This window comes from Gadus morhua, chromosome 15 (assembly GCF_902167405.1).
Source record: "Gadus morhua chromosome 15, gadMor3.0, whole genome shotgun sequence".
NCBI classification, from domain to species: Eukaryota; Metazoa; Chordata; class Actinopteri; order Gadiformes; family Gadidae; genus Gadus; species Gadus morhua.
The window spans coordinates 9,104,405-9,126,784 of NC_044062.1; the positions used below are offsets into that span (position 1 = coordinate 9,104,405).

General features: G+C 52.6%; 3 protein-coding genes across 11 annotated transcripts in view; all 3 read right to left on the minus strand.

The window, feature by feature from the left end:
• Positions 1-22,380, minus strand: part of LOC115559454 (neoverrucotoxin subunit beta) — a 544,561-nt gene that overhangs the window by 340,705 nt on the left and 181,476 nt on the right. The gene's annotated exons all lie outside the window — the stretch shown is intronic.
• LOC115559444 (zinc finger protein 229) lies at positions 2,702-8,153 on the minus strand. 5 transcript variants are annotated; one of them, XM_030378198.1, is made up of 3 exons: positions 7,987-8,153; positions 5,986-6,631; positions 2,702-4,911 (listed from the first exon to the last, which is right to left on the minus strand). In XM_030378198.1, the coding sequence occupies exons 2-3, from the start codon at positions 6,538-6,540 to the stop codon at positions 3,832-3,834; spliced, it is 1,635 nt and encodes a 544-aa protein (XP_030234058.1). In that variant the 5' UTR covers positions 6,541-6,631; positions 7,987-8,153; the 3' UTR covers positions 2,702-3,831. The 5 variants fall into 5 exon arrangements, with proteins under 5 accessions (XP_030234058.1, XP_030234063.1, XP_030234060.1 ...); XM_030378203.1 differs by lacking the exon at positions 7,987-8,153 and adding an exon at positions 7,049-7,633; XM_030378200.1 differs by lacking the exon at positions 7,987-8,153 and adding an exon at positions 6,810-7,633.
• On the minus strand, positions 11,864-22,195 carry ncoa4 (nuclear receptor coactivator 4). Of its 4 annotated transcripts, XM_030378194.1 has the most exons (12): positions 22,017-22,195; positions 18,718-18,844; positions 17,556-17,696; positions 17,229-17,320; positions 16,594-16,702; positions 15,889-15,990; positions 15,024-15,146; positions 14,032-14,727; positions 13,173-13,374; positions 13,018-13,136; positions 12,796-12,888; positions 11,864-12,680 (listed from the first exon to the last, which is right to left on the minus strand). In XM_030378194.1, the coding sequence occupies exons 1-12, from the start codon at positions 22,052-22,054 to the stop codon at positions 12,675-12,677; spliced, it is 1,848 nt and encodes a 615-aa protein (XP_030234054.1). In that variant the 5' UTR covers positions 22,055-22,195; the 3' UTR covers positions 11,864-12,674. The 4 variants fall into 4 exon arrangements, with proteins under 4 accessions (XP_030234054.1, XP_030234053.1, XP_030234055.1 ...); XM_030378193.1 differs by having other exon boundaries at positions 13,018-13,374; XM_030378195.1 differs by lacking the exon at positions 22,017-22,195 and adding an exon at positions 20,661-20,860 and having other exon boundaries at positions 13,018-13,374.

Here is a 22,380-nt window from a genome sequence, read left to right on the forward strand (position 1 = left end):
TCTAAGTAAAGGAGCAGCGGCTCTAATCCGAGTTCCTCACGGATGACTGAGCTTCTCACCCTATCCCGCGACGCCAGCCACCCTTCTGAGAAAACTCATCTCGGCCGCTTTTACCCGCGATCTCGTCCTTTCGGTCATCACCCAACCCTCATGACCATAGGTGAGGATAGGAACGAAGATCGACCGGTAGATCGAGAGCTTTGCCTTGCGGCTCAGCTCTCTTTTCGTAACAACGGTGCGGTAAAGCGAACGCAATACCGCCCCCGCTGCTCTGATTCTCCGGCCAATCTCACGCTCCATAGTACCCTCACTCGCGAACAAGACCCCGAGGTACTTGAACTCCTTCACTTGGGCTAAGGACTCATAAATAACGATAATCGGGTTAAATAACTTCACATGGTGTGTCTGGTGTGTTTCCAGCATTCGTAGTGTTGATCAGGAGAGAAATAGTCCGCCAAGACGTTGAGGTTGCTTAGCAACCAGAGACTCTGTCCATGCAAGTGAACGGAGCGTTCACTCTTCGTCATAACTATCAAACCGAACATCCTTCACATTCACCGAGCGAACATTATGAAAGTAAAATGCACATTTCTCGCTAAAAATGTTTCCATAAACGCATTTAATGGCGTAACTATGTTACTATTTCCACCCAGAATAAAGAAAGATGTCGGCCGTATGCTTCTGTGCAAGGGTCACTACAGTAACGAATTGCTTTACGGCACAGACCCCCAAACACGGAACCGGCTCGATATAAACACAAGTAACTAAGGGATTGTTATATTCATCATAGATCAGCCGACTAAAAAGAGACAGAGAAGCCCAATGTCGGAGGAACAGAAGAAGAGAAAAGGGAGACTGACCGACAGAGAGGCCAGACACGAGTAAACGTTGGGCAAGCTTTTCAGGAATAGCGTGAACTGAAAGAAAAAGAAGACTGCAAATCAGACGCCGACTCGGCCGTGTTGCTTTTCGTGTTTTTTTTTCTCGCATAGTGGGCCTTTAATATAAATATAAACTTAGCACAAAAAGTAAGGACATTTGTGTTTGGTTGATTATTTCTCTGTGGTAACAATGTTTTTTGGCAATAAATCTTATACCGTTGGAAAACCTGTATAGTTCCCTTTCAAATGGTGCCCCATTTGTAAGGAACATGCACTTGTGGGATGAGCAGCAGAGCTGAGTATGTGGGTTGCGCCCATGAAAAAATTGCCAAATCTTCTCTGCCAATGCCAAACAGCTTATTCTGCCATTGACTCGTTTGGTGGATTAGATGATTGAAGTTTGAAGAAACAAGACATATTGGCAATTAAACAATTTATTCATTTCACAAACAGGAGCCTCAGTAGCGTGGAAGAACCATACACAGCCACAACAGCCTGGCACCTCCTCCTCATGCTGGTCACCAGCCTGGTCACACACTGCTGTGGGATGGCATCCCATTCTTCAACCAGCATTTGTCGCAAGTCAGCCAACGTGGTTGCGTTGGTCACTCTGGCACGAACAGCATGCCCAAGCTGATCCTACATGTTTCCAATGGGGTTGAGGTCAGGACTGCTAGCAGGCCATTCCATCCTCTCCACTGCCACATTCTGAAGGTAGTATCTGATAAACCCCGCCCTGTTGGGGCGAGCGTTGTCATCTTGGAGGATAGAGTTCGGTCCCACTGTGGAGATATGGGATTGCCAGTGGTTGCAGAATCTCAGCTCTATATCTCTCTACATTGAGATTGCCTCCAATGAAATAATCTACCAAATACATATTTTCTTACTTTTTGTGCCAAGTTTTTATATATTCAATTTTAGATATTTATATATATATTTTTTTATAATACAGCGAAGGGCCTTTTACAAGACCTTAGACCGCGCATAACAACCATGAACCCACATAATGCGACGAAACTAAACGCTGATCGTGACGTCACACCCGCCTACTGCGTTTATTGAGTCATGGACGTCTTATCTTATGAGCAAAATAGTCTCACAACCTTTTAATCACAGAAGGCAAGAATGCTCCAAAATGGGACAAGAAGCAGGATATTTTCCAAGGTTTAATACAAAACGCAAGACAAACCATGTCAACTGGATTGATTCTATTGGCAACACGATAGTGTCGTCTCCTGCGGCGGAGGGCGAGCAGCGCCCCCTGCTGGCAGGAGAGGAACCAAACACAACAGGAATCTAAATGCAAAAAACACTTTGGAGGAGAACGGACCAAACGAAGAAAGCAATAAAGGGGAAGAACTGTTTGTCCTTGAAACTCCCAGAATCCAACAGGAGACGGGCCGTTCGAACACAGAGAGAGAACAAACCTAAAACATAGGAAGTGAACAGAGACCAGGGAACAGGGAGAAGTACCAAACTGTCTTTGTTTTTTTTCCCTCCAGCACGGGGATCTGTTGGTACATGTGAATCTTAACTCTTTTTCGTGCTTCGGTCGCCCACAGATATAAATAACATCTATTAAATTAAGTTGAATCCAATTGCAAACATGAAATGATATTCACAAGCCAAGTGTGGGGGAGGAGGAGAAGGGGTGGAGGTGAGAGCAGAGAGGAGCCTCTGCACCACATCAGTTAATTGCCACGAGTGGTGTGTGTGTGTGTGTGTGTGTGTGTGTGTGTGTGTGTGTGTGTGTGTGTGTGTGTGTGTGTGTGTGTGTGTGTGTGTGTGTGTGTGTGTGTGTGTGTGTGTGTGTGTGTGTTCCAGAGGTCGGGGGGGGGGGGGGGGGGGGGGGGGAACGACGACACACACCGTAGTGAGGAAGATGATGAAGATAATCAGAAAGCCCATTCTCAAAGCGCTCCGTTCCATATTCATACGTCTCACTCCACACCGCCAGAAGTATCCAGGTTCTGTGGAGGCCAGTGGCCCTCCAGGTCCACCTTAGTGTGTCAGACGCCACCCCCTGGGATCAGTGAGTCTCTACAGACACAGAGCTGGGGTCTCCCCAGGACGCTAGCGGTGAGGTCTTCATGCATACATAGGAGGCTAGGAGGGGGGGGCGTGGCCTCTGACAGACACGGAGCGGACAGGAAGTGGTCGCCCTGTAGGGGAGTTCAGACAAACCGCAGACGTCGCGCAACTCGCCCAATCGGAACACTCTGACAAGGAACACAGCCAATCAGATCTGAGGAACAAGGGAAGGGGGCGGGAACAGAACAGGCTGAACAGGAGGGACTGGGAGGAGAGAGAGAGAGGGACTGAATTGGGGGGCATCCGTGGCATACTGGTTAACTAGTTGGACTGGTAACCGGAGGGTGGCCACTTCGATCCCGAGCACCCTAAAAGGGATGAATAGAGTATGACAAAACAAAAAACAAACAAAGGAGAGAGAGAGGGACTGGGTGGAGAGAGAGAGGGACTGGGTGGAGAGAGAGAGAGAGAGAGGGACTGGGTGGAGAGAGAGAGAGAGAGAGAGAGAGGGACTGGGAGGAGCCCCCCAGGGGGCGGCCGGGGGGGGCTCGCTCCCCCGCACAGGCCACACCCTCACCCAAAACTGGTTAGTATAGCCATATGCTCGCTTTAGCTTGGCCCTAGCCTAGCTTTAGCGTAGCATGGGGCTAGCGCCGGCCTGGTCCCGGCATCCATTTCTACCGCCCGTCGGGGAATGTCAACAAGCACGGCAAACAGTGCAATTTATCGAACATTTGCAGAAATAAAAAGTTTAAGGGTGGGGTCTGAGCAATTCATCAAGTGTCAAGAGCCATTCAACAAGTGTCATATCAACCATATACATAGTTATGACCATATAATTAATATCCCACCGCTATCTACAATGGGCCCCCGTCCCACGCCCGGCCCCCGTTGGTGGTGGAGGGGCCAGGGGGGCCCCTCAGCCAGACCGGACCCTCACTCGGAGTCCGACTCCAGGGGGGCCGTCTCGTCCACGGCCCCCTTCTTCCGGCGCTTCAGGGGTCTGGCGTGGCCGGGCCCCTGCTGCTGCATGTGGGCCTTCTTGTGCCGCGAGTAGCTCGACGAGTGCACGAAGGTCTTGTTGCACGCCGCGCACGAGTAGATCTTCCCCGCGTGGGCGGAGCCCCTCTTGCGGTGGAACTGCGCCCGCTGGTGGAAGGCCTTGCCGCGGCCCCCCCCCCCCCGGGCCCCCGCGGTGCACCTGCTGGTGGCGGGCCAGGCCCGAGGCGTGGCTGAAGCTCTTGTCACACAGGCTGCAGCCGTGCGCCCCCCCCAGCTGTTGCTGGTACTCCTCCTCCTCCGAGCCCCCCAGGCCCCCGGGGGGCCCTACGGGGGGGGGCCCCGCAGCCGGGCCCCGCTTGCCGCCGCGGCCCCCGCCCCCCCGCCGGCGCCGGTTCTTCTTGCAGAGGGTGTAGAAGTTGGGCTTGTCGCGCGAGCAGAGCTTGAGGCGGATCTTGAGGTCGGAGGAGGACTCGCCCAGGTTCTCCTTGCCGGGCGTGTAGCTGTCCAGCAGGTCCTTGACGTGGCTCACCTGGTGCTTGGACAGCATGGTGGAGGTCCTGAAGGTCATGTCGCACTGCGGGCAGGCGTAGAACTTCTCCCCGCCGCCCGCCACCCCCAGCATGGCCTCCATCTGCCCCGCCTTGCCCGCCTCGTGGCCGGGCCCCGGGGCCTGCCGCTGCCGCCGGCCCCTCTTACCCTTCCCCCCGGGGCCGGCCTTCAGGCCCCCGCCGCGGCGGCGCCGGTGGTGGTGGGCGGCGTGCGGGCCGTCCTTGGCCCCGCCCTTGTCCTTCTTGTGGACCAGGCGGTGGCGGGACAGGCTGGAGCTGTGGTTGAACTCCTTGCCGCAGACGTTGCAGGGGTGGATGCGGCGCTGCCCGTGCAGCCGCAGGTGGGAGCCCAGCATGCGGCTCCCCTTGAAGCTCATCCCGCAGTGGGGGCAGGTGTAGCGCGACTCCCCCGCCGCCGCCGCCGCCGCCGCCGCCATGGAAGAGTAGGGCTGCACAACACACAGGGAGAGACGGGCGTTACCACGACGACCACCGCCACCACCGCCGCCATGCATCGGCGTCCGGCCACCGTATAAGCGCGTTGTTCGCTACCATGACGACCGTGATGAAAGTCATTACCATGAGGAATTCGCTCACATGACTGCACTAATTACGATGACGTTATTAATTAACGTGTCATTCGTTAACCGTGATGTCATTCATTACCGTGAGGTCACTCATCACCATGAGGTCATTCGCTCCAACAGAAAGGTTACCCCGACAACATTCACTTCCCACTAGGGATGCAACGGATCACAAATCTCACGGTTCGGATCGTGTCACGGTTTTTGAGTCACGAGTCGTGACTCAGGAACAACAATTAAGATAACAAGGCAAATGTGTCTTTAAATAAAATCTTCAAATGTGTAAAAACAAAATAATGTGAAAAATTTGGTAATAATCCTGCTTCCTTTAAGCATAGTTAATATTTAAAAAAATTGCAATCTGAGGCATTATTCCTTCTTTTAACATGGATAGTAAATAATCCCTAACACTGGATTTACAATTCAGGATGTCTGCATTGCCTTGGGAGAGTTTAGTCTACACTCTCCCAAGGCAATGCAGACATCCTCATCTTCTTTTTTTTCATCAAGTATGGTAGCGAAATATTGTTTCTGTCGTGTTTTATTTGGCATTTTGTAAATCCATTGATTTCGGTTGGAAAAAACAACAGAAACTGTATTTCGCTACGATACTTGATGCTGTTGTTAATATCGGAATTGTCCTTTAAAACATGCGCTGATCACGTGAATGCACAACTTTTTTTTTTATCAGCCGATCCGCGGATCACTTGCGTCCCGAACCGTGAGGGTTGATCCGTACGGATCACGGGAAACCCGTGAACCTTTGCACCACTACTTCCCACACACCCCTCCTGACGTCACATGGTAAACATGGTTAGCTGAAGGCCATGAACCCCTAGGGGGTCACAACACAGGTGGGACACATGATGGAGGCGTGACGGAGGCATGAGGTGTGTGATGGAGACGGTGACGGATGACGTCATCGCCACCCAACCCCACCTGCGGGGGGCGCTTGGCGGCGCCGGGCATGGCCACGGCCTTCCCAGCATGCATCTGCTGGTGGCGGTAGAGGCTGGAGGCGTGGCTGTAACACTTGCCGCAGTAGTTGCAGCGGTACTGCCGCTGGTGGGGCTCGTAATCTACCTGGTACGAGTCGCCGTCGCCCTCCCCGTCCAGCAGGTTGCTGCCCGCCTCCTCCTCCGCCGTCGTCTCCTCCTCCTCTTCCTCCTCCCCCTCCTCGTCCTCCTCCTCCTCCTCCTCCTCCCCCGAGTCCGAGTCCATCTTGATCTCCACGCTCTGCTCCGTCAGCTCGCAGGGGTACACCTCCTCGTAGGGCGCGAAGAACGTCTCGTCCGTCTCGAACTTCAGCTGCTCGGGCGCCAGCTCGTTGGGGTCGTCAGAGTCCTTCTTCACGCAGGAGATGGTGAACTTTGACCCCACCTCCGCCCACTTCACCACGTACTCGATGGGCTGGGTGTCCAGCTCCACCGTTATGAACTCTGCGCCCAGGGCGTCGGGCTCCGACGACACCAGCTCCGTCTCCGGGTCGTCCATGTCGACTCAGCAGGGGGGGGAGGGGGGGACACCTCTCTGAAGCAGGTGGGGCCTCAGAGCACAGCGGGGACTGTGCAGCCAATTATAACGCCTGAAAAGACACAGCGATATCATTCAATATTAATACACAGAGGCAGCCAGTCGGAGCTTAGCCAGTGAACGGCGTCTGGGGAGAGGTTGGTTGGACGTATACTAATCATTAGGGTCTGCGACCCAAACAGGACACGTTAATAACACACGGCTTGACCAGCGGCACACTCCCCCTATACCTGCGATAATATCTCACGCGGCCGTTCGCAAACCCGTCCATTGGTATCGATGCTACAGAAATCCACCCACATATCACCTTCAATCCACGACCCGTCAGCTCAGCCTCGGAGCAACGCGAGAGGAAACGCCTGAGATGAGGAAGAGTCTCCGACCCGCACGGCGGGGCGCCGCGGCCCGACCCAGACCACCGTTTATAACCCCCTCTAACCCAGAGAGCCATTTGAGACCCCTCACAAACCTTATCGCACACTCATGCGGCTGTGAATCCCCATAAACATCGGGTAGATATTTAGCATGAATATCGCCGGGCAGCTCTGCCACAATAAACAGGAAGCGATGCGGCCGGGCGCGGTGCATTGTGGGAGGGATTAGATGGAGAAGGCCGCCGTGTGTCCCTCTGTCCACACGTCTGATATAAAAGCAGTTAACGTAAACACAAGTGAACGAGGTCGGAAAAACACCCACTCGAACCCTCACGGGCCACGGGTGGTTCGGCGGGTCGGGACGTTAGGCGGGGGTCCAACACTAGAGAATCGTCTCAGCCCCCTCCATAACTCCACACCACCAACATGATGCAAACTACACACACTACTGCACACTGCGCATATGCATGCCATACATCATGTCTGTCCGCTCCCTGGACCATCTGGGTGTCCTTCGTCCCTGTAGCCCCCCATCCCATAGCACCATATCCCTGATCTAACGCTAGGCCGGGACGGGGCGCGGGTTCGATTCCCGCTGACCGAGACTGTGACTTAATAAAGCCCCGGGAGGAGGGAGAGGATTCTGGGGGTTCGTCTTCTACTGAGAACAATAATCCTGTCTCCCACAATGTGGCGGGCCGGGGTCACATCAGCCCCCCTGACACCGGGATGGGGGCGGTCGGGGAGAGGACCCCGCGGAAGAGAAAGGAAAAGCGAATCGAGACCCGGCCGCAGCGGCCCGGGCCCCTAGGGGACCCACGACCCGAGCGTCACAGCATGCATGCGGGGACGGCCGGCCCGGTCCGTCGGCGGCCTGGAGCGGGTCGAGGCACGGCGGGGGGCCGACGGGCCGGCGGACCGTCAGGTCCTCACACGGGGCCCGCCGCTGTCCGTCTGAGCGGCGGAGCGCGGGGCCATCTTTTGTGAGAATCGGTGGTAAAATGGTTTTAAATAGAGATTCGGGGTGACTTACAATCTGCGCAGACGTTTCCCTTTATGGTTCGACTCGACTCACGACAGAATTCTGGCTGTTTCTGCCGCACCTCACGTCAGAACCGGAGCGGAACATCAGCGATTAAGCAGCCGTCGCGATGCCGCCGGAGAGCAGCGATCTGCGGGCGCTGCGGATGATCGGAGCAGCATCACGGCCGTGGGCGGAGTCCATCCCAATGCTGCGCTCTCTGGCCGTATATCCGGTTCCGGTGCAGCGTTCTGTGCTTCTCGAATTTCATTGGACTAGAGACCAGAAAAAACTACAAAGACCCAACAGCAATGTCGCGAAGACTGTCGTTAATATACCGCCAACATGGACACACAGATACACCTGCAGCAAACCTCTAGAACGTTAGTTACTCAGTTAGTGGCGTTTTATTATTGTAGTTAGGTTTGTACAATGTGTAATAGTTAAGCAACCAAGTTTTATTTTTCTGCCAAATAGTCCTGGTTCATAACCGTCACCTCGCCCTTAAAGATCCGTCCATTTAACACAACAATAGTGGAACCCATCACCGTCCCAGGACCTGTTTCATCTGTTCACTTAATAGCTGCGTTCAAATAAGAACCGTATAAGTTGGTCAATACGAGATCCATTCCACACGCACAACCCTAGAGGCATAGAGGTACTGCCCTAGAGGCATAGAGGTACAGCCCTAGAGGTGAATAGGAAAGTCTTCACCTGCGATGGAAAATAATGGAAATCCCCTTTATGGTGACCATGTCAGCCTGCTGTTTCTAGCCCCCCTCCCTAGATACTCCTCTTTTCTGTTTGTATGAAGGTGAAACCTCAGTGTTATCGTACAAGCAGTGGGGTACTTCAATAAGACCTTATTAAGCCTAACCTCAACAAATGACTTAACTCACAATATTTTACCTAACACCTTTAACATCTAACTAACCCTCTTTAACATGATATAACTGGTATCTCGCTCCTAAAAGGCCTGCCTTAACTTACTGTCTCTAACCTAAACGTAACCATCTCTAACCAGTATACTCAATCTATAACATTATCTAATCGTAAACATCTCTAACCTAAATCCTAAGCATATCCATCTATAAACATAACCACACCAACCCTAAATCCTAAACTAAACCATCTTCAACCTTATATCCATACATAGCCGTCTCTAATACAATTAACCATCACTAACCTAATACATTAACTTTACCATCTCTTACCTAATACCTATACTTGACCATTTCTAACCTAGTATGTCAACTTCTCCCTTTCTACCAGTAGGTGTCACTAGTCGTTCTTTGAGTAGTAGGCAGACTGTGACCCGTATACAACTTTATTTTTTGATAAATACTAAAAGGAGGCTTGTGCTTTGTTGTCATTTCTATCGCCATTTAAAAATCTTACTTGGCAAATATAAATCCTTGGAATATGAGCAGTGTGATAGAATACATTTCAAACAGCTCTAGTAAATAGAACAGTTCAATGTAAAACACGAATGACCTGTTAGGGGGATTTAAAAGGACGTAAGCCTCACATGGTGGGCTTCTGTCCCTCAGCTCTGACCTGATGAATATGTTATGCTCCCATTAACATCTATGGCGGCTTCTCTCTCTGGCTTTAATGCATCTGCATCTGTTACATTTAATCTGAATGTCAGCTAAAATGAAAACATATATGCTCGGTACGTTTAATCTCTTGGTATTGAATCTGAATGTTATCTAACATTAAACATATATGCTCTTTATATTCCATCCCTGACTGAGAGCTTCTAAAACTGTGTTGTGTTTAGTTCAAAACCAGTGAATTAGTTAGAAACTATATATATTTTTCCATGTTTTTTACACACATACAAAATGCCACTTAAGTTTTGACTGGATCTGAAAGCATTTCAATTAAAATCTCCCTTCCTTCCGTCCACAGAGTCCTGGCAGTGGACTGGCAGCAGATCACAGGATACATTATTGAAGCCACACATACTGACCCTTCTGCATTATGCATGAGGGTCCACGTGTAGGGTGTCCAGCAGGTGGGGAATCTCCCGGTACATATCTCGTGTCAGGTGGTGTTGTTGAGAATATGTTCATAATTCTAAGGTAAAGGTCAACCTCAACTGAAACTCTATGTGTCACTTTTGTCTCATACGAGAGGTTGAATAAGTTTGTGATGTTTTAATAGACTGTATATAGACGGATACGTGGTGTTATAAACAGGTGCAAAGACTATGACTGTCAATCAATAACCACCTGACCACATGACCAGAATTTACAAAATACTTTCAGTGAAAGTTCCCCTTTCCCCGTCAAGAGGAACAAGGAAGTTGGCTTGCAGTGAAACTATTCCTGCAATGTGAAGCGGTTTCGGTTCCGTAGAGCAGCATGTGATGGTTTCTGCTCCCACAGACCAGCTCATGATGGTATTAAACCAGCTCATGATGGTAACTTCACAGACCAGCTCATGATGGTATCTTCACAGACCAGCGCATGATGGTATTATGACAAGAAAACCCTCTGGGACTTGTGGCCTGACTTTGTGTTCAGACTGGGGTCGGTTTATTGTGTCCCAAACGCTATCGTTGAATATTTTCCTTGACTGTATTAGATAAACGATCTATACATAATGTATTTGATTGTGCTAGGTATCAGCCGTGTTGTGTTGACGGTCATGTTGACTGGACGAGCGAGTTTCTGAACCATCATCACAAATCAGACATTTATTTATCAAAGTTCACATGGAAAACTCTGCAAGTGTCATTCAGGATAAAGATACAGACGGTGGATATATTTTCGATACATGGCATTAAGGACCAAACTACAAGAAGACTCTGGACATTGGGATTCGAACCCAGAGCCTCTGGGCTGGGACTCGGACACAGCCCGAGATGAGACGAACCGCCCAGCCCTTGCTGTGCGTTGCGTCACTCACTGCCGTGACGTCAGACTTCGGTCGGCCGCTATCAGCAGGGCCCTGATGGCGGGGGGGGGGGGGTCCTGCTTTACAAGGGAACTCTATCAGCCTTATCGGAGACCAGGGGGGAGGGGCTTCTGAGAGCTTAAAGGTCCCATGACCTACCAGCCGGTTTGAGTGTGATCAGCCGTTACAAGCCGTTTTGAAAATCAGGCTCTTCTGACATCACAAGGGGGCGTGTCCACCTAGATGTATGATGGAGAGAGGAGCAACGTTTGCTACAGTCAACTAGGTAAGCTGGCAAACGGGTCTATCCAGCGTACATCTAGGTGGACACCTCACTTGCGATGACAGAAGAGCCAGATTTTCAAAACTGCTTGTAACGGCTTAACACACTCACACCTGGTGGCATGTCATGGGACCTTTAACGGTGCAGCAGGAGAGTACGGCTCCAGTAAGTTTTCCTCCCGGTCAGGTCTTCCACCCAGCACAGAGAACACTTCATTAATGGCAGATCAGGCTTGGCCGAGTGACGTCACACGGTTGCTTTAAAAACCTGGAATGGAACTTGTTTCTACTGGACGTGGACCACTTAACTCAAACCATGCGTTACTGACCAATATGTATTCTATGCAATGTTTTTATAAAACAAAACAACCTGACAAACAAGACCTGTGTCATGTGTGTGTGTGCTCGTGTGTGTTCATGGTGTGTGTGTTCATATGTATGTCAGTGTTGATGTGTGTGTTCATGGTGTGTGTGTGCGTGCGTTTATGCGTGTGTGCCTGCGTTAAGATTGCGTGGCATTTCCAACTAACTAATAAAATGTTGCATCTCTCGTTCAATGGTTTTCACCGTGGAGGAACCGCACTAAACCGGTTTAAACTCGCTGCGCCGGTCAGCAGACCAGGATCAATATTAAAATCAACTGTTGACACTAGTATCGCTGTCAGACTAACGAAGCTCGGCTGAGAAAGGACGAGACAGAGCATGCCTTAAAGTGAGTGATCGTTTATTGAGCAGTGCTAGGCAGAGCAGTCCATTAGAAGAGATATCAGAGTAGATTACAGCTGTCAGGGCAGGTGTAGAGGCTCCACCTATCAGGCGAAGGCAGGGGGACAGCGCTGCCTCAGAAGGCCCGTTCGGCCCTCAGGAGGAAGTGGTGTAGTGGCGGTGCTGTCCCGCCAAAATAAGGGTGTGAAAAAATAGAATTTGCCAAATCCCATTGTACCCCATGGGGGCGGGGCCTGGCTGATGAAGTGTGTGGGGGGGGGGGGGGGGGGGGGGAGATGTTGGCAGGACTTCCTGTCGCCTTGAATTAGTTTCATTCTGAAACACTAATGTCCGTCTGGGGCGGAGGTTAATGTTGTGGTGCAGGTGGGGGAGGGTCGGAGCAGAGGTTGAAACGCTGGCCGTTGGATACAACTCTATCTTAATCAAGCTGGTCAAATAAAAACCAATAAAATAAAATGTTAGAAGTTGAATATGTTTTGAGTGGTTATGATTCTTTCCTAGACAACAGAGGCAATCCTCATACATGTAATATTTATAAAGAATATTATAGAATCAAACCACTGGTTTGCGAAGGAGTCAAATCAGACATCGAAATAAAATCAAGTTCATAATACACGTTTCCTACAAACTAAAAGCTCTTTAAAAGCAGAAGAGGTGGAGGACGGCGCATGGACTCTGAGTGGCTGTGCTGGGTGTCCGTCCAGGGGGGGGGGGGGGGGGGGGCCGGGCCAGCTGTGCGCTCAGCAGCAGCGAGTGGGAGGTTCCTAAGATACGAGAGGCACCGGGATTCACAGCTGCAAGAGAAAGCACAACTCATCAGACCACCGCACAAGAACCAACCTACTGCCGTTGCCGTGGTTACCCCCTACAGGGGCCTTACTGTAGTGTGTGTGGCGTCGCCGTGGTTACCTGTACGGGCGCCTTGTGGAGCCACTTGTCCTTCTCCCCTCCCAGCTTCAGGCAGGAGAACAGGTCGCAGACAGTGGGCAGGGCCAAACGCTCCTACACACACACACACACACACACACACACGTTGCCATTGTTACCATCAGCCACAACACTGGGGAATCCCTCACAACCACCCAGCTCATACAGTGAGGTTCACGTCAGGCCCCCTCTTCCTCCCCTCACCTGCTGGCTCCTCTTCCTCAGCAGCCACTTGTCCTCCTGCGGCTCAGTGCGCGCCTCATCCTGGTCCTCCTTCTGGTCCTCCTTCTGGTCCTCCTTCTGCTTCTCCTCCTGGTTCTCCTTCTGGTCCTCCTTCTGCTTCTCCTCCTGGTTCTCGTCCCGGTGACCCTTTGCCCCGGACCCCGGCCCCACCACCCAGCAGTCCGCCTTCAGGGCCCTCAGGAAGGGGCTCTCCCAGGGGGCCGAGGAGGAGGAGGTGGAGGAGGAGGTGGTGTGCTTCTCCTGCCCCGGTGCAGTCTCGGTGGAGAGGGAGGAGGAGTTCTTGCTGGGGTGGAGCCAGGCCTCCAGGATGGCCTGGACCTGACAGGAGGAGGAGGAGAAGGAGATCAGGGTCAGCAGGAGGTGAAAGAGGAGCAGACCTAAAGAGCACCGCCTCACACACACTGGGGAGACAAGATGCTGCCTGGATCATCTATGGTGGAGATGGTTCAGGGGGAGATGGTTAAGGGCGATGGTTAAGGAGGGCGATGGTTAAGGAGGGCGATGGTTAAGGAGGGCGATGGTTAAGGAGGGCGATGGTTAAGGAGGGTCATGGTTAAGGAGGACGTGGAGATGGTTAAGGAGGACGTGGAGATGGTTAAGGAGGACGTGGATGGTTAAGGAGGACGTGGATGGTTAAGGAGGACGTGGATGGTTAAGGAGGACGTGGATGGTTAAGGAGGACGTGGAGATGGTTAAGGAGGAAGTGGAGATGGTTAAGGAGGACGTGGAGATGGTTAAGGAGGACGTGGAGATGGTTAAGGAGGACGTGGATGGTTAAGGAGGACGTGGAGATGGTTAAGGAGGACGTGGAGATGGATAAGGAGGACGTGGAGATGGATAAGGAGGAAGTGGAGATGGTTAAGGAGGAAGTGGAGATGGTTAAGGAGGAAGTGGAGATGGTTAAGGAGGACGTGGAGATGGTGAAGGAGGAGAGGGTCGTGTTGTCACGGCGACCAGTTTAGTTCCATTCCCTACCTTCTGCTCCTGGTCCGAGTGGTAGAGCGCGGCCTTGGGGGGCGGGGCGTTCTTGTCGGGGTGCAGGTTGGGGCGCGTCTTGTCCAGCGGGAGGCCGTTCTTGTCGCGTCCCTCGTGCCGGAGCAGCCAGGAGCTCAGGGCGGAGCGCCCGCAGTTCTCCTCGCACACACACGCCGCGTAACTGCCGCACGCCTCGTTGGCCCGGCACACCGTCTGCACCGGCGCCACCGCCTGCAGCCACGCCTCCAGGTTGGAGGAGGCGGGGCCGGAGGTGGGGCTGGGGGCGGGGCTAGGGGTCTTGAGGCACACCAACTTCCCCAGGTTCTCGATCTCCACGGCGACGGTGGAGGCCTGGCAGCAGGAGGAGCAGGGCTTGGGCAGCCACTCGCTGGGGGTCCAGCTCTCGTGGAAGGGCCGGAACGCCTGCTTCCAGCTCTCGCCGTCCGGCTCCGTGACGACGGCGGGGGTGATGAGCCAGTCGTCCAGCTCCGCCCCCTCCTCCTCCTCCACCTCCTCCAAGTTGAACTCCGACTCGTCGATCTTCTCGATGGAGAAGGAGGAGGAGGAGCTACAGGTGCTGCCGCCGCTAGTGGTCCGTTCCCGGGGGACGGGCGTGCGGTGAAGCCACGCCTCAAGGTCCTTCAGGTGACCCCAGGCCGCGCCCACGTCATAGACGGCCGGCGGGGGACAGGGGGGCTGACACACACACACACACACACACACACACGTTAATCCTTCACCCTGTCATCACTTTCCTTCACAAGCATTCACTTGGTGTGATTTGTATAGTTAACTTACTTTAAATTTATATATTTTAATATTTAATCAATATGTTATATAAATTGTCTGTAGCTGTGCTCAGTGCCAGCAGCTGGAGTTTGAGTGGTGGAACATTCCAGTTTCAAAGTTAAAGCCCTGCAGTGTTTTTGCCCTCTGTAGCTCTCAGAGGACGAATATCAACTCATCCAGGACTTCCTGTCACGTGTCCTCACCTGCCCTTCCTTTTGTGGCGCCAGCCAATCCAGGGGGTTTTTGCTGGACTCGTAGCCAATCAGAGGGCTGGTCACTGGACGGCTTCCCAGCAGCCAGTTAGACAGAGATCCGGTTTCCAGCTTCTGGAGGGGTAGGATGACATGGTCTGGTCAGGTCCAGTCTGTTGTGTGGTCGTTCTTAAGAGGTGTGTGTACCTTTGTGAGGTGTGCGTGTCAGTGAGGTGTGTGAGGTGTGCGCGTGCGTGTGGTGTGGTGTGGTGTGCGTGAGGTGTGCGTGAGGTGTGCACGTGCGTGTGTGAGGTGCGTGTTTGGTGCGTGTCTGTGAGGTGTGCGTGTCTGTGAGGTGTGCGTGTCTGTGAGGTGTGCGTATCTGTGTGTGTATCTGTGAGGTGTGTGTATCTGTGAGGTGTGTGTGTGTGTGTGTATCTGTGAGGTGTGTGTATCTCTGTGTGTATCTCTGTGTGTATCTCTGTGTGTGTGTGTATCTCTGTGTGTGTGTGTGTGTGTGTGTGTGTGTGTGTGTGTGTGTGTGTGTGTGTGTGTGTGCGCGCGCGCGCGCGCGCGTGCGCGTGCGTGGTGTCGGGGTCGGCTTAGCTCAGGAGGTAGAGCAGTTGTCTTGTAACCGAAAGGTTGCTAGTTCCATCCCCAGCTCCTCCTAGTTGAGTGTTGATGTGTCCCTGAGCAAGACACTAAACCCTAAACTGCTCCTGACGAGCTGGCTGTCGCCTTGCAACGGTGACTCTGCCGTCGGTGTGTCAATGTGTGTATTAAACCGATGTAAGTCGCTTTGGATAAAAGCGTCTGCTAAATGCCCTAAATGTAAATGGTGTGTGAGGTGTGAGGTGTGTGTGGGTTGTGCGTGTACCTGTTTTTTGGGAGCTGCAGGACAGCTCTGCATGAGGAAGGCTCTCTGGCTCTGAGAGGCGGGGCAGGGGGAGGAGCTAAAAGCAGGTGCTTCATCCAGGTGCTGATGAAACAGGAAGAAGGCTAATCAGTAACTATAGCAACACCGTCCATTCTGAATCAGCCACTTTAAAAACACCATCCGTTCTGAATCACTAACTATCTCTACATGTGGCAGCAGACCAGTAGAAGATAAGCAGAAGATAATACTGTTCAACCCCTGACTGCAGCCAGTGGTTCACAGGCTCCTCCCCTCTTCCTCTAACAGCTTGTTGTTGCTGCTAAAGGGGTCAGAGTTCAGGAGGACACAGGCAGGCACACGTGCAGCCAAAAAGGATTCACTCAGGTCCAGTCCTACCCGGCCGTCAGACATGTGACCTTCGCAGAACCACAACAACACCAACAGTTTGCTGATCTTTGACGGACCAGAGGGTATCCAACCCCAACCCCCCCCCCGATCCCCTCATTAACCCCTGGAGAGAGATGTGTTTATGGACGCTGTTAATCGATTATGTGATTAGCGTCCTTTATGAAGACTGCCGGTGCCAGCGGGTCCAGAGTCCGACGGCTGGACAGCAGACCGCCGCGTGGGTTCAGTAGATCCCAGCTGGATGCCGTCGGGCTGCAGAGCCCTGCCTGAGGGGGGGGTGTGGGGGCGTGGCCGTACCTGTGTGGCAATGCGACCGAATGAGGTGAGCGCTTGTTTCAGGGAGCGGGTGTCGGCCGTGAAGCCCAGGTCAGGGGTCTCCTCAGGGGACAGGTTCAGAGAGGAGAGCCTGGACACAGCGGGGGGGGGGGAACCAACACAGCCTTCAGCACGAGGGTACAGAACGGAGCAACACACACACACACAGATGTACACCCACACACATTGATGCACACACACACACACACACAGCCTTCAGCACGATGGTACAGAACGGAGCAACTCAGACACACACACTGATGTAAACACACACTGATGCATCCAGCCTTCAGCACGATGGTACAGAACGGAGCAACACACACACACACACACACACACACACACACACAAAGCCTTCAGAACGATACTGTAGAACGGACCAACTCAGACACACACAGACTGATGTGCACACACACACACACACACACACACACACACACTAGAATGGACCCAAAGCAGTCATTAAAGTATTCAAAGTGATGTGTCATCGAGAAGTTGGGGAGCACCCACTGGGAGAGCCTACAGTACAGCTAATGGGTAAGAGGCGTGTCTGTATGCATGTATTCATGCATGTATGAATGAATGAAGGTCTTGTTTGTATCGTTGGTAAGTCGTACTTCTCCAGACAGCTGGTGAGCTGATTGGCCAGGTCACGGTTGGGGGCGGATTTCTCCATCTGATGAGCGATGACGTCAAACTGACCCTTCAGCTGGAGACAGACAGACAGAGAGAGGGACAGGCAGACAGAGGGACAGGAAGACAGAGGGACAGGAAGACAGAGGGAAAGGAAGACAGAGGAAGAGACAGAGACAGATAGACAGACGGGAGGAGTTGAAGGAATGATAATGCAACAGCAACAGTCAGTCAGTCAAACAGACATCCAGTCAATCTCCGCCCACCCTCACCCAGTGCAGGTGGTGCAGCCCTCCCCCCACCCCCCTCACCCAGTGCAGGTGGTTGAGCTGGTGGTGCAGGGCGTCGCCCTTCAGCTGCTCCAGCAGGTCGATCTGCCCCAGCAGCCAGACCTCACGGCACCTCAGGGACTCCTGCTGCCGGCTCATACAGGAGCGCACCTCACAGCGCACCTACAGGGAGAGAGAGCCCACCAGTGAACAGGACACACACACACACACACACACACACACACACACACACACACACACACACACACACACACACACACACACACACACACACACACACACACACACACACACACACACACAGCATCCTGACCGTATTTGATGAAGTCCACCTCGCTGGGACTGGAAGACCCAGAGTAGACTACAGTAGAATAAAGTAGACTAGAACACAGTAGACGACGTAGACTGAGGCCCGACGGCAGTAGAATACGCTAGAGTCTAGAACACGGTAGATCGACGCTGGAGTGGACAATATCCTGATAGACCGATCCACAAGACGTCTCCTCAGTATCACCTGAGCCCTGCTCCTCCTGCAGTCCGATGCTTCCTACTCCTCTGTGCGCCTCTTTTAACCTGCCCCGTCGCCTCCTCTCCTCCCCTAGCCCCGCCTCCTCCTCTCCTAGCCCCGCCTCCTCCTCTCCTCCCCTAGCCCCGCCTCCTCCACAGGTACCAGCCCACCTCCTCCGGATCAGTACCGACCCCCTACAGCTCTGACCCCCCCCTCTCTGAACCACGGCTGGAGCCAGGAAGTGAGCTCACCACGTCATGGATAAAACCACACACACACACACACACACACCTAAATATAGCGCCGGTGTCAGACACAGGCACTGACACAAAAGGTGCTGACACATACATAAACACAAGCCACCCAGACTACAGCTACAAAGGCTGTGTGGAGAAACTTTGATCGCTGTTTTTAGCACCAAGAGCAAAAACACAAACACACTGATGAAATCATCATCATGACACCGTGCCCTGAAATAGGTTTGACCAGACAAGAACCAGAGTGGTGGACTGGTTTATACTATGGGACTGGTATACACTAGTAAATAGTAATGGTCTTGACCTGGTATAGTTAACCTCAATAACTCTGGATGCTAGACCAGATGTGCAGGTCCCTAACAGGTCTCGGACCAGGCCTGCAGGTCCCTAACAGGTCTCAGTCCAGGCAGGTCCTCACCTCTCTGCCGTTGTCTCTCAGCTGGCTCTCTGCTCTCATCACCCCAGAGATGGCCTCCTCCAGCTGGGCCCGCGCCTCCTCGCACTGCCGGGACCCCGGGGGCCCCTCGTCCTCGGCAGGGGACATTCTGGGGGAGGAGAAGAGAGAGAGAGCAGTCAGGATCTCACTCTCACACACACACACACACACACACACACACACACACACACACACACACACACACCCTTCCGCTTTACAGAGAAGTCTTCTGCTTACGCTGCAACTCAGCTGCACTGACCGGGGACTGTGTGCTGTAAAACTATCAGTACACAACAGCACAGTGACAGCACCGTATAGAACAAGACAGGCAGTTAAGCACTAGACACCGTACACCAGCCCTCCAAGCGGCCATAACAGAGAGAGAGTTCAGGGAGTTTAACGATCGCGATCCAGAACATGTTGCGACACAGACTGATAACTATGTGCGCCGGACAGTGTGGGGTAAATAAGAGCTTATGATTGGATGACGGGGTCGTGACAGCTCATTCAGAGGGGTGACGCAGTAGCAGGGACGGCTTAGTGTCTGAGGACCGGCTGTGGGGTTCTGTTGTCCTCTGAGCCGGGGCCTAAGACCAGCCCATACAGGTCAGGGTCATGACAGACACCACCACAGACCCCTGGTGGGGCCACACACTGCCTAGGCCTCCACTAGATCCCCCCCCCCCCCCCCACACACACACACACACACATGGGCTTTAGAGATAAGTTAAGATGGACACGCCCAACAACACGCCACATGAGACTGTCCTGCAGTCCGAGGGAGGACAGCCGCATCGCTGCTGCCCGTGTCAAGGTGAACAAGAACAGAACAGCGTCGATCTCTGTGTGGATGGTCAGTCCAGGGAAGGGCGGACAGAGAGACACCACCATAGGGACACACGGCCAAAGAGACACCACCACAGGGGACGGACGGACAGAGAGACACCACCGCAGAGCTGGTCCCCGGCTGATTGCCACCGGACCGGTTGTATGGGTTTGCCGGTCATTCCTTAGCGGCAGCTACCCTGAGCGCGGTGGGGCTAATAATAAGTACGTTTTTCAAAAGAAAGAGAAACAACAAGCACTAACAATCGCTAGGTTAACCCATTCCCTGTATACAACATATATAAGATGCTAAACAATGCTAAGTACTATTTTTAAGTGCAAGTGCAAGTTAGAGGTGGGGGGGGGAGGGGGGGGCTTTGCAGAGTCTCGGTGAACACTGAACAAGTGAGTCTTGATTCTCACTTTGAGCAGAGGAAGAGAGGCGAACCCTCGGCCGATATCATGGTGACGCAACACCGCCTGCTGACCTCGTTCCTCTAATCATACACTGATATTTGGGTGATAACCACACATGCTGGGAATACTGCTAGCAAACGCAAAGTTACCCTTATCTTTTTTTAATGATGCATTGTATTTTGCAATATTTTCTTGTGATTGTGTATTTCTATACACACACATGTTTAATTTATAGTATAATACAACATATTCACTATCTATCACATACAAATGCATGTTGCATTTTTGCATAAATTAGTACAACAATAGTATCACCTTCATGTGCATTATTTGAGTGTACAGTATACACCTTGCATATTGATTCTGTTGTGCACACCAGGTATGACAGTGCTGGCCCTAACTACCTATCATCCAGAGGCGTTTCTGCGGATTAAACCCAGATATTGTACGAAACTAATGTCGAGAGGTGTTTAGCCAGAACTAACATCCCTCTCTGTAGAGGACGGTTGAAAGCCTGATCATCGAAAACATGATCACCATAAAAACGTCCCATATATATAAGCTGTTCAATAACTCGAGGAGATCTCAGCATGCAAAACACTAACACCAAAACAGAAACCCTTTCTACCGGGAAGCAAAAGATCGCCGGAAAATGGCGAACGGTAGAAACAACAAGGTCATACCTTCGGATCTTTATGCACCAAACCAAAGGGTTGAAATTTTCTCCAATGACCGCCACAGAGCTCTGGTCCAAAAGTCTGTCTTAAGAACGGTGAGATCGAGGTTTGATTCGCTATGGTTCACAGATCTGGAAACAACGGAACGCTGTTACGTCACCGGCTCAGCTTCCGCCACCGCGCCAGGAGCATTGCGCACGTAGTCCACAGCTCTGGATGGGGAGCCCTTAGTCCGCCCCTTATTCCCAGTTTTAAACAGAGCTGTTGTTGTACAGGGATAAACGGCGGCTTTCTTGAATTGGGAATCAGTGGCGGACCGGGAAAGACCCCGGGGGCCCGGTAGACGTGGCCGGGCCTGTGAAGACGTGTTCACGGGGTCGGTAGTCACCGGACCCGTAAATGTGTTTACCGGACCGGCCCGTCTTTGACACCCATCTGCTGTGTACGTGTCGTTCGGGCTGCGATTCAGAACCTGCGTGTCCGGGGACTGGGCCCACTAGCCCATCACTACTGGCCCACCACTAGTTAACCCACTGCCCCACCACTACTGGCTGACCACTAGTTAACCCACTGGGCCACCACTACTTGACCCACTGGCCTGTCACTACCGGATTACCACCACTGAACCTACTGGCCAACAACTACTGCGAAGCAATAGTCTCCCAGTACAGCCCTGGTGGGACTGAATCTCCCCCAGTAAAGCTCTGGTGGGACTGAATCTTTCCCAGTACAGCCCTGGTTGGGCTGAATCTCTCTCCCAGTACAGCCCTGGTTGGACTGAATCTCTCTCCCAGTACAGCCCTGGTTGGACTGAATCTCTCTCCCAGTACAGCCCTGGTTGGACTGAATCTCTCTCCCAGTACAGCCCTGGTTGACTGAATCTGGCTCCCAGTACAGCCCTGGTTGACTGAATCTGGCTCCCAGTACAGCCCTGGTTGACTGAATCTGGCTCCCAGTACAGCCCTGGTTGACTGAATCTGTCTCCCAGTAGAGCCCTGGTTGGACTGAATCTCTCTCCCAGTACAGCCCTGGTTGGACTGAATCTCTCTCCCAGTACAGCCCTGGTTGACTGAATCTCTCTCCCAGTACAGCCCTGGTTGACTGAATCTGTCTCCCAGTACAGCCCTGGTTGACTGAATCTGTCTCCCAGTACAGCCCTGGTTGACTGAATCTGTCTCCCAGTACATCCTTGGTTGACTGAATCTCTCTCTCCCAGTACAGCGCTAGTTGACTGGATCTCTCTCCCAGTACAGCCCTGGTTGAGCTGAGAGCGACACGATGGTGATCGGCGGCTAGGCTAACCTGCTAACGTCCTCAATATGACGCGCTAGGGAGCGAGATTAGGTCGAATCCCTTTCTTACCGTGTTAGTTTGTTGTGTTTTCTCGGCTTGGATGTCATCAATCGTCCGGTATCGAGAAGGGTTGACTGGTTAATGGATGTTTATTGTCGGCAGCTGATCAATGTCACCACCAGACGAACGGGAGGAGCGGAGCCCTCGCGAGAAGAAACGCTTCTTCTCGCGGTGCTGGAGTCGGCACGCTCCCTGCTGGTGGTTCACAGTACTACCGGAGGGCGCACTAACCATCTCTTCCCAACTTATACCTGCCTTTCATCTAGCCAGCTGAAATAAGCATTTCATTATGGTTGAAACGTTAAAAGTTGTTTGCAACGCCATCCCCGGAAGAATTAACTGTCCGTCGCGTACATCTTAGTGTAAAATAGAA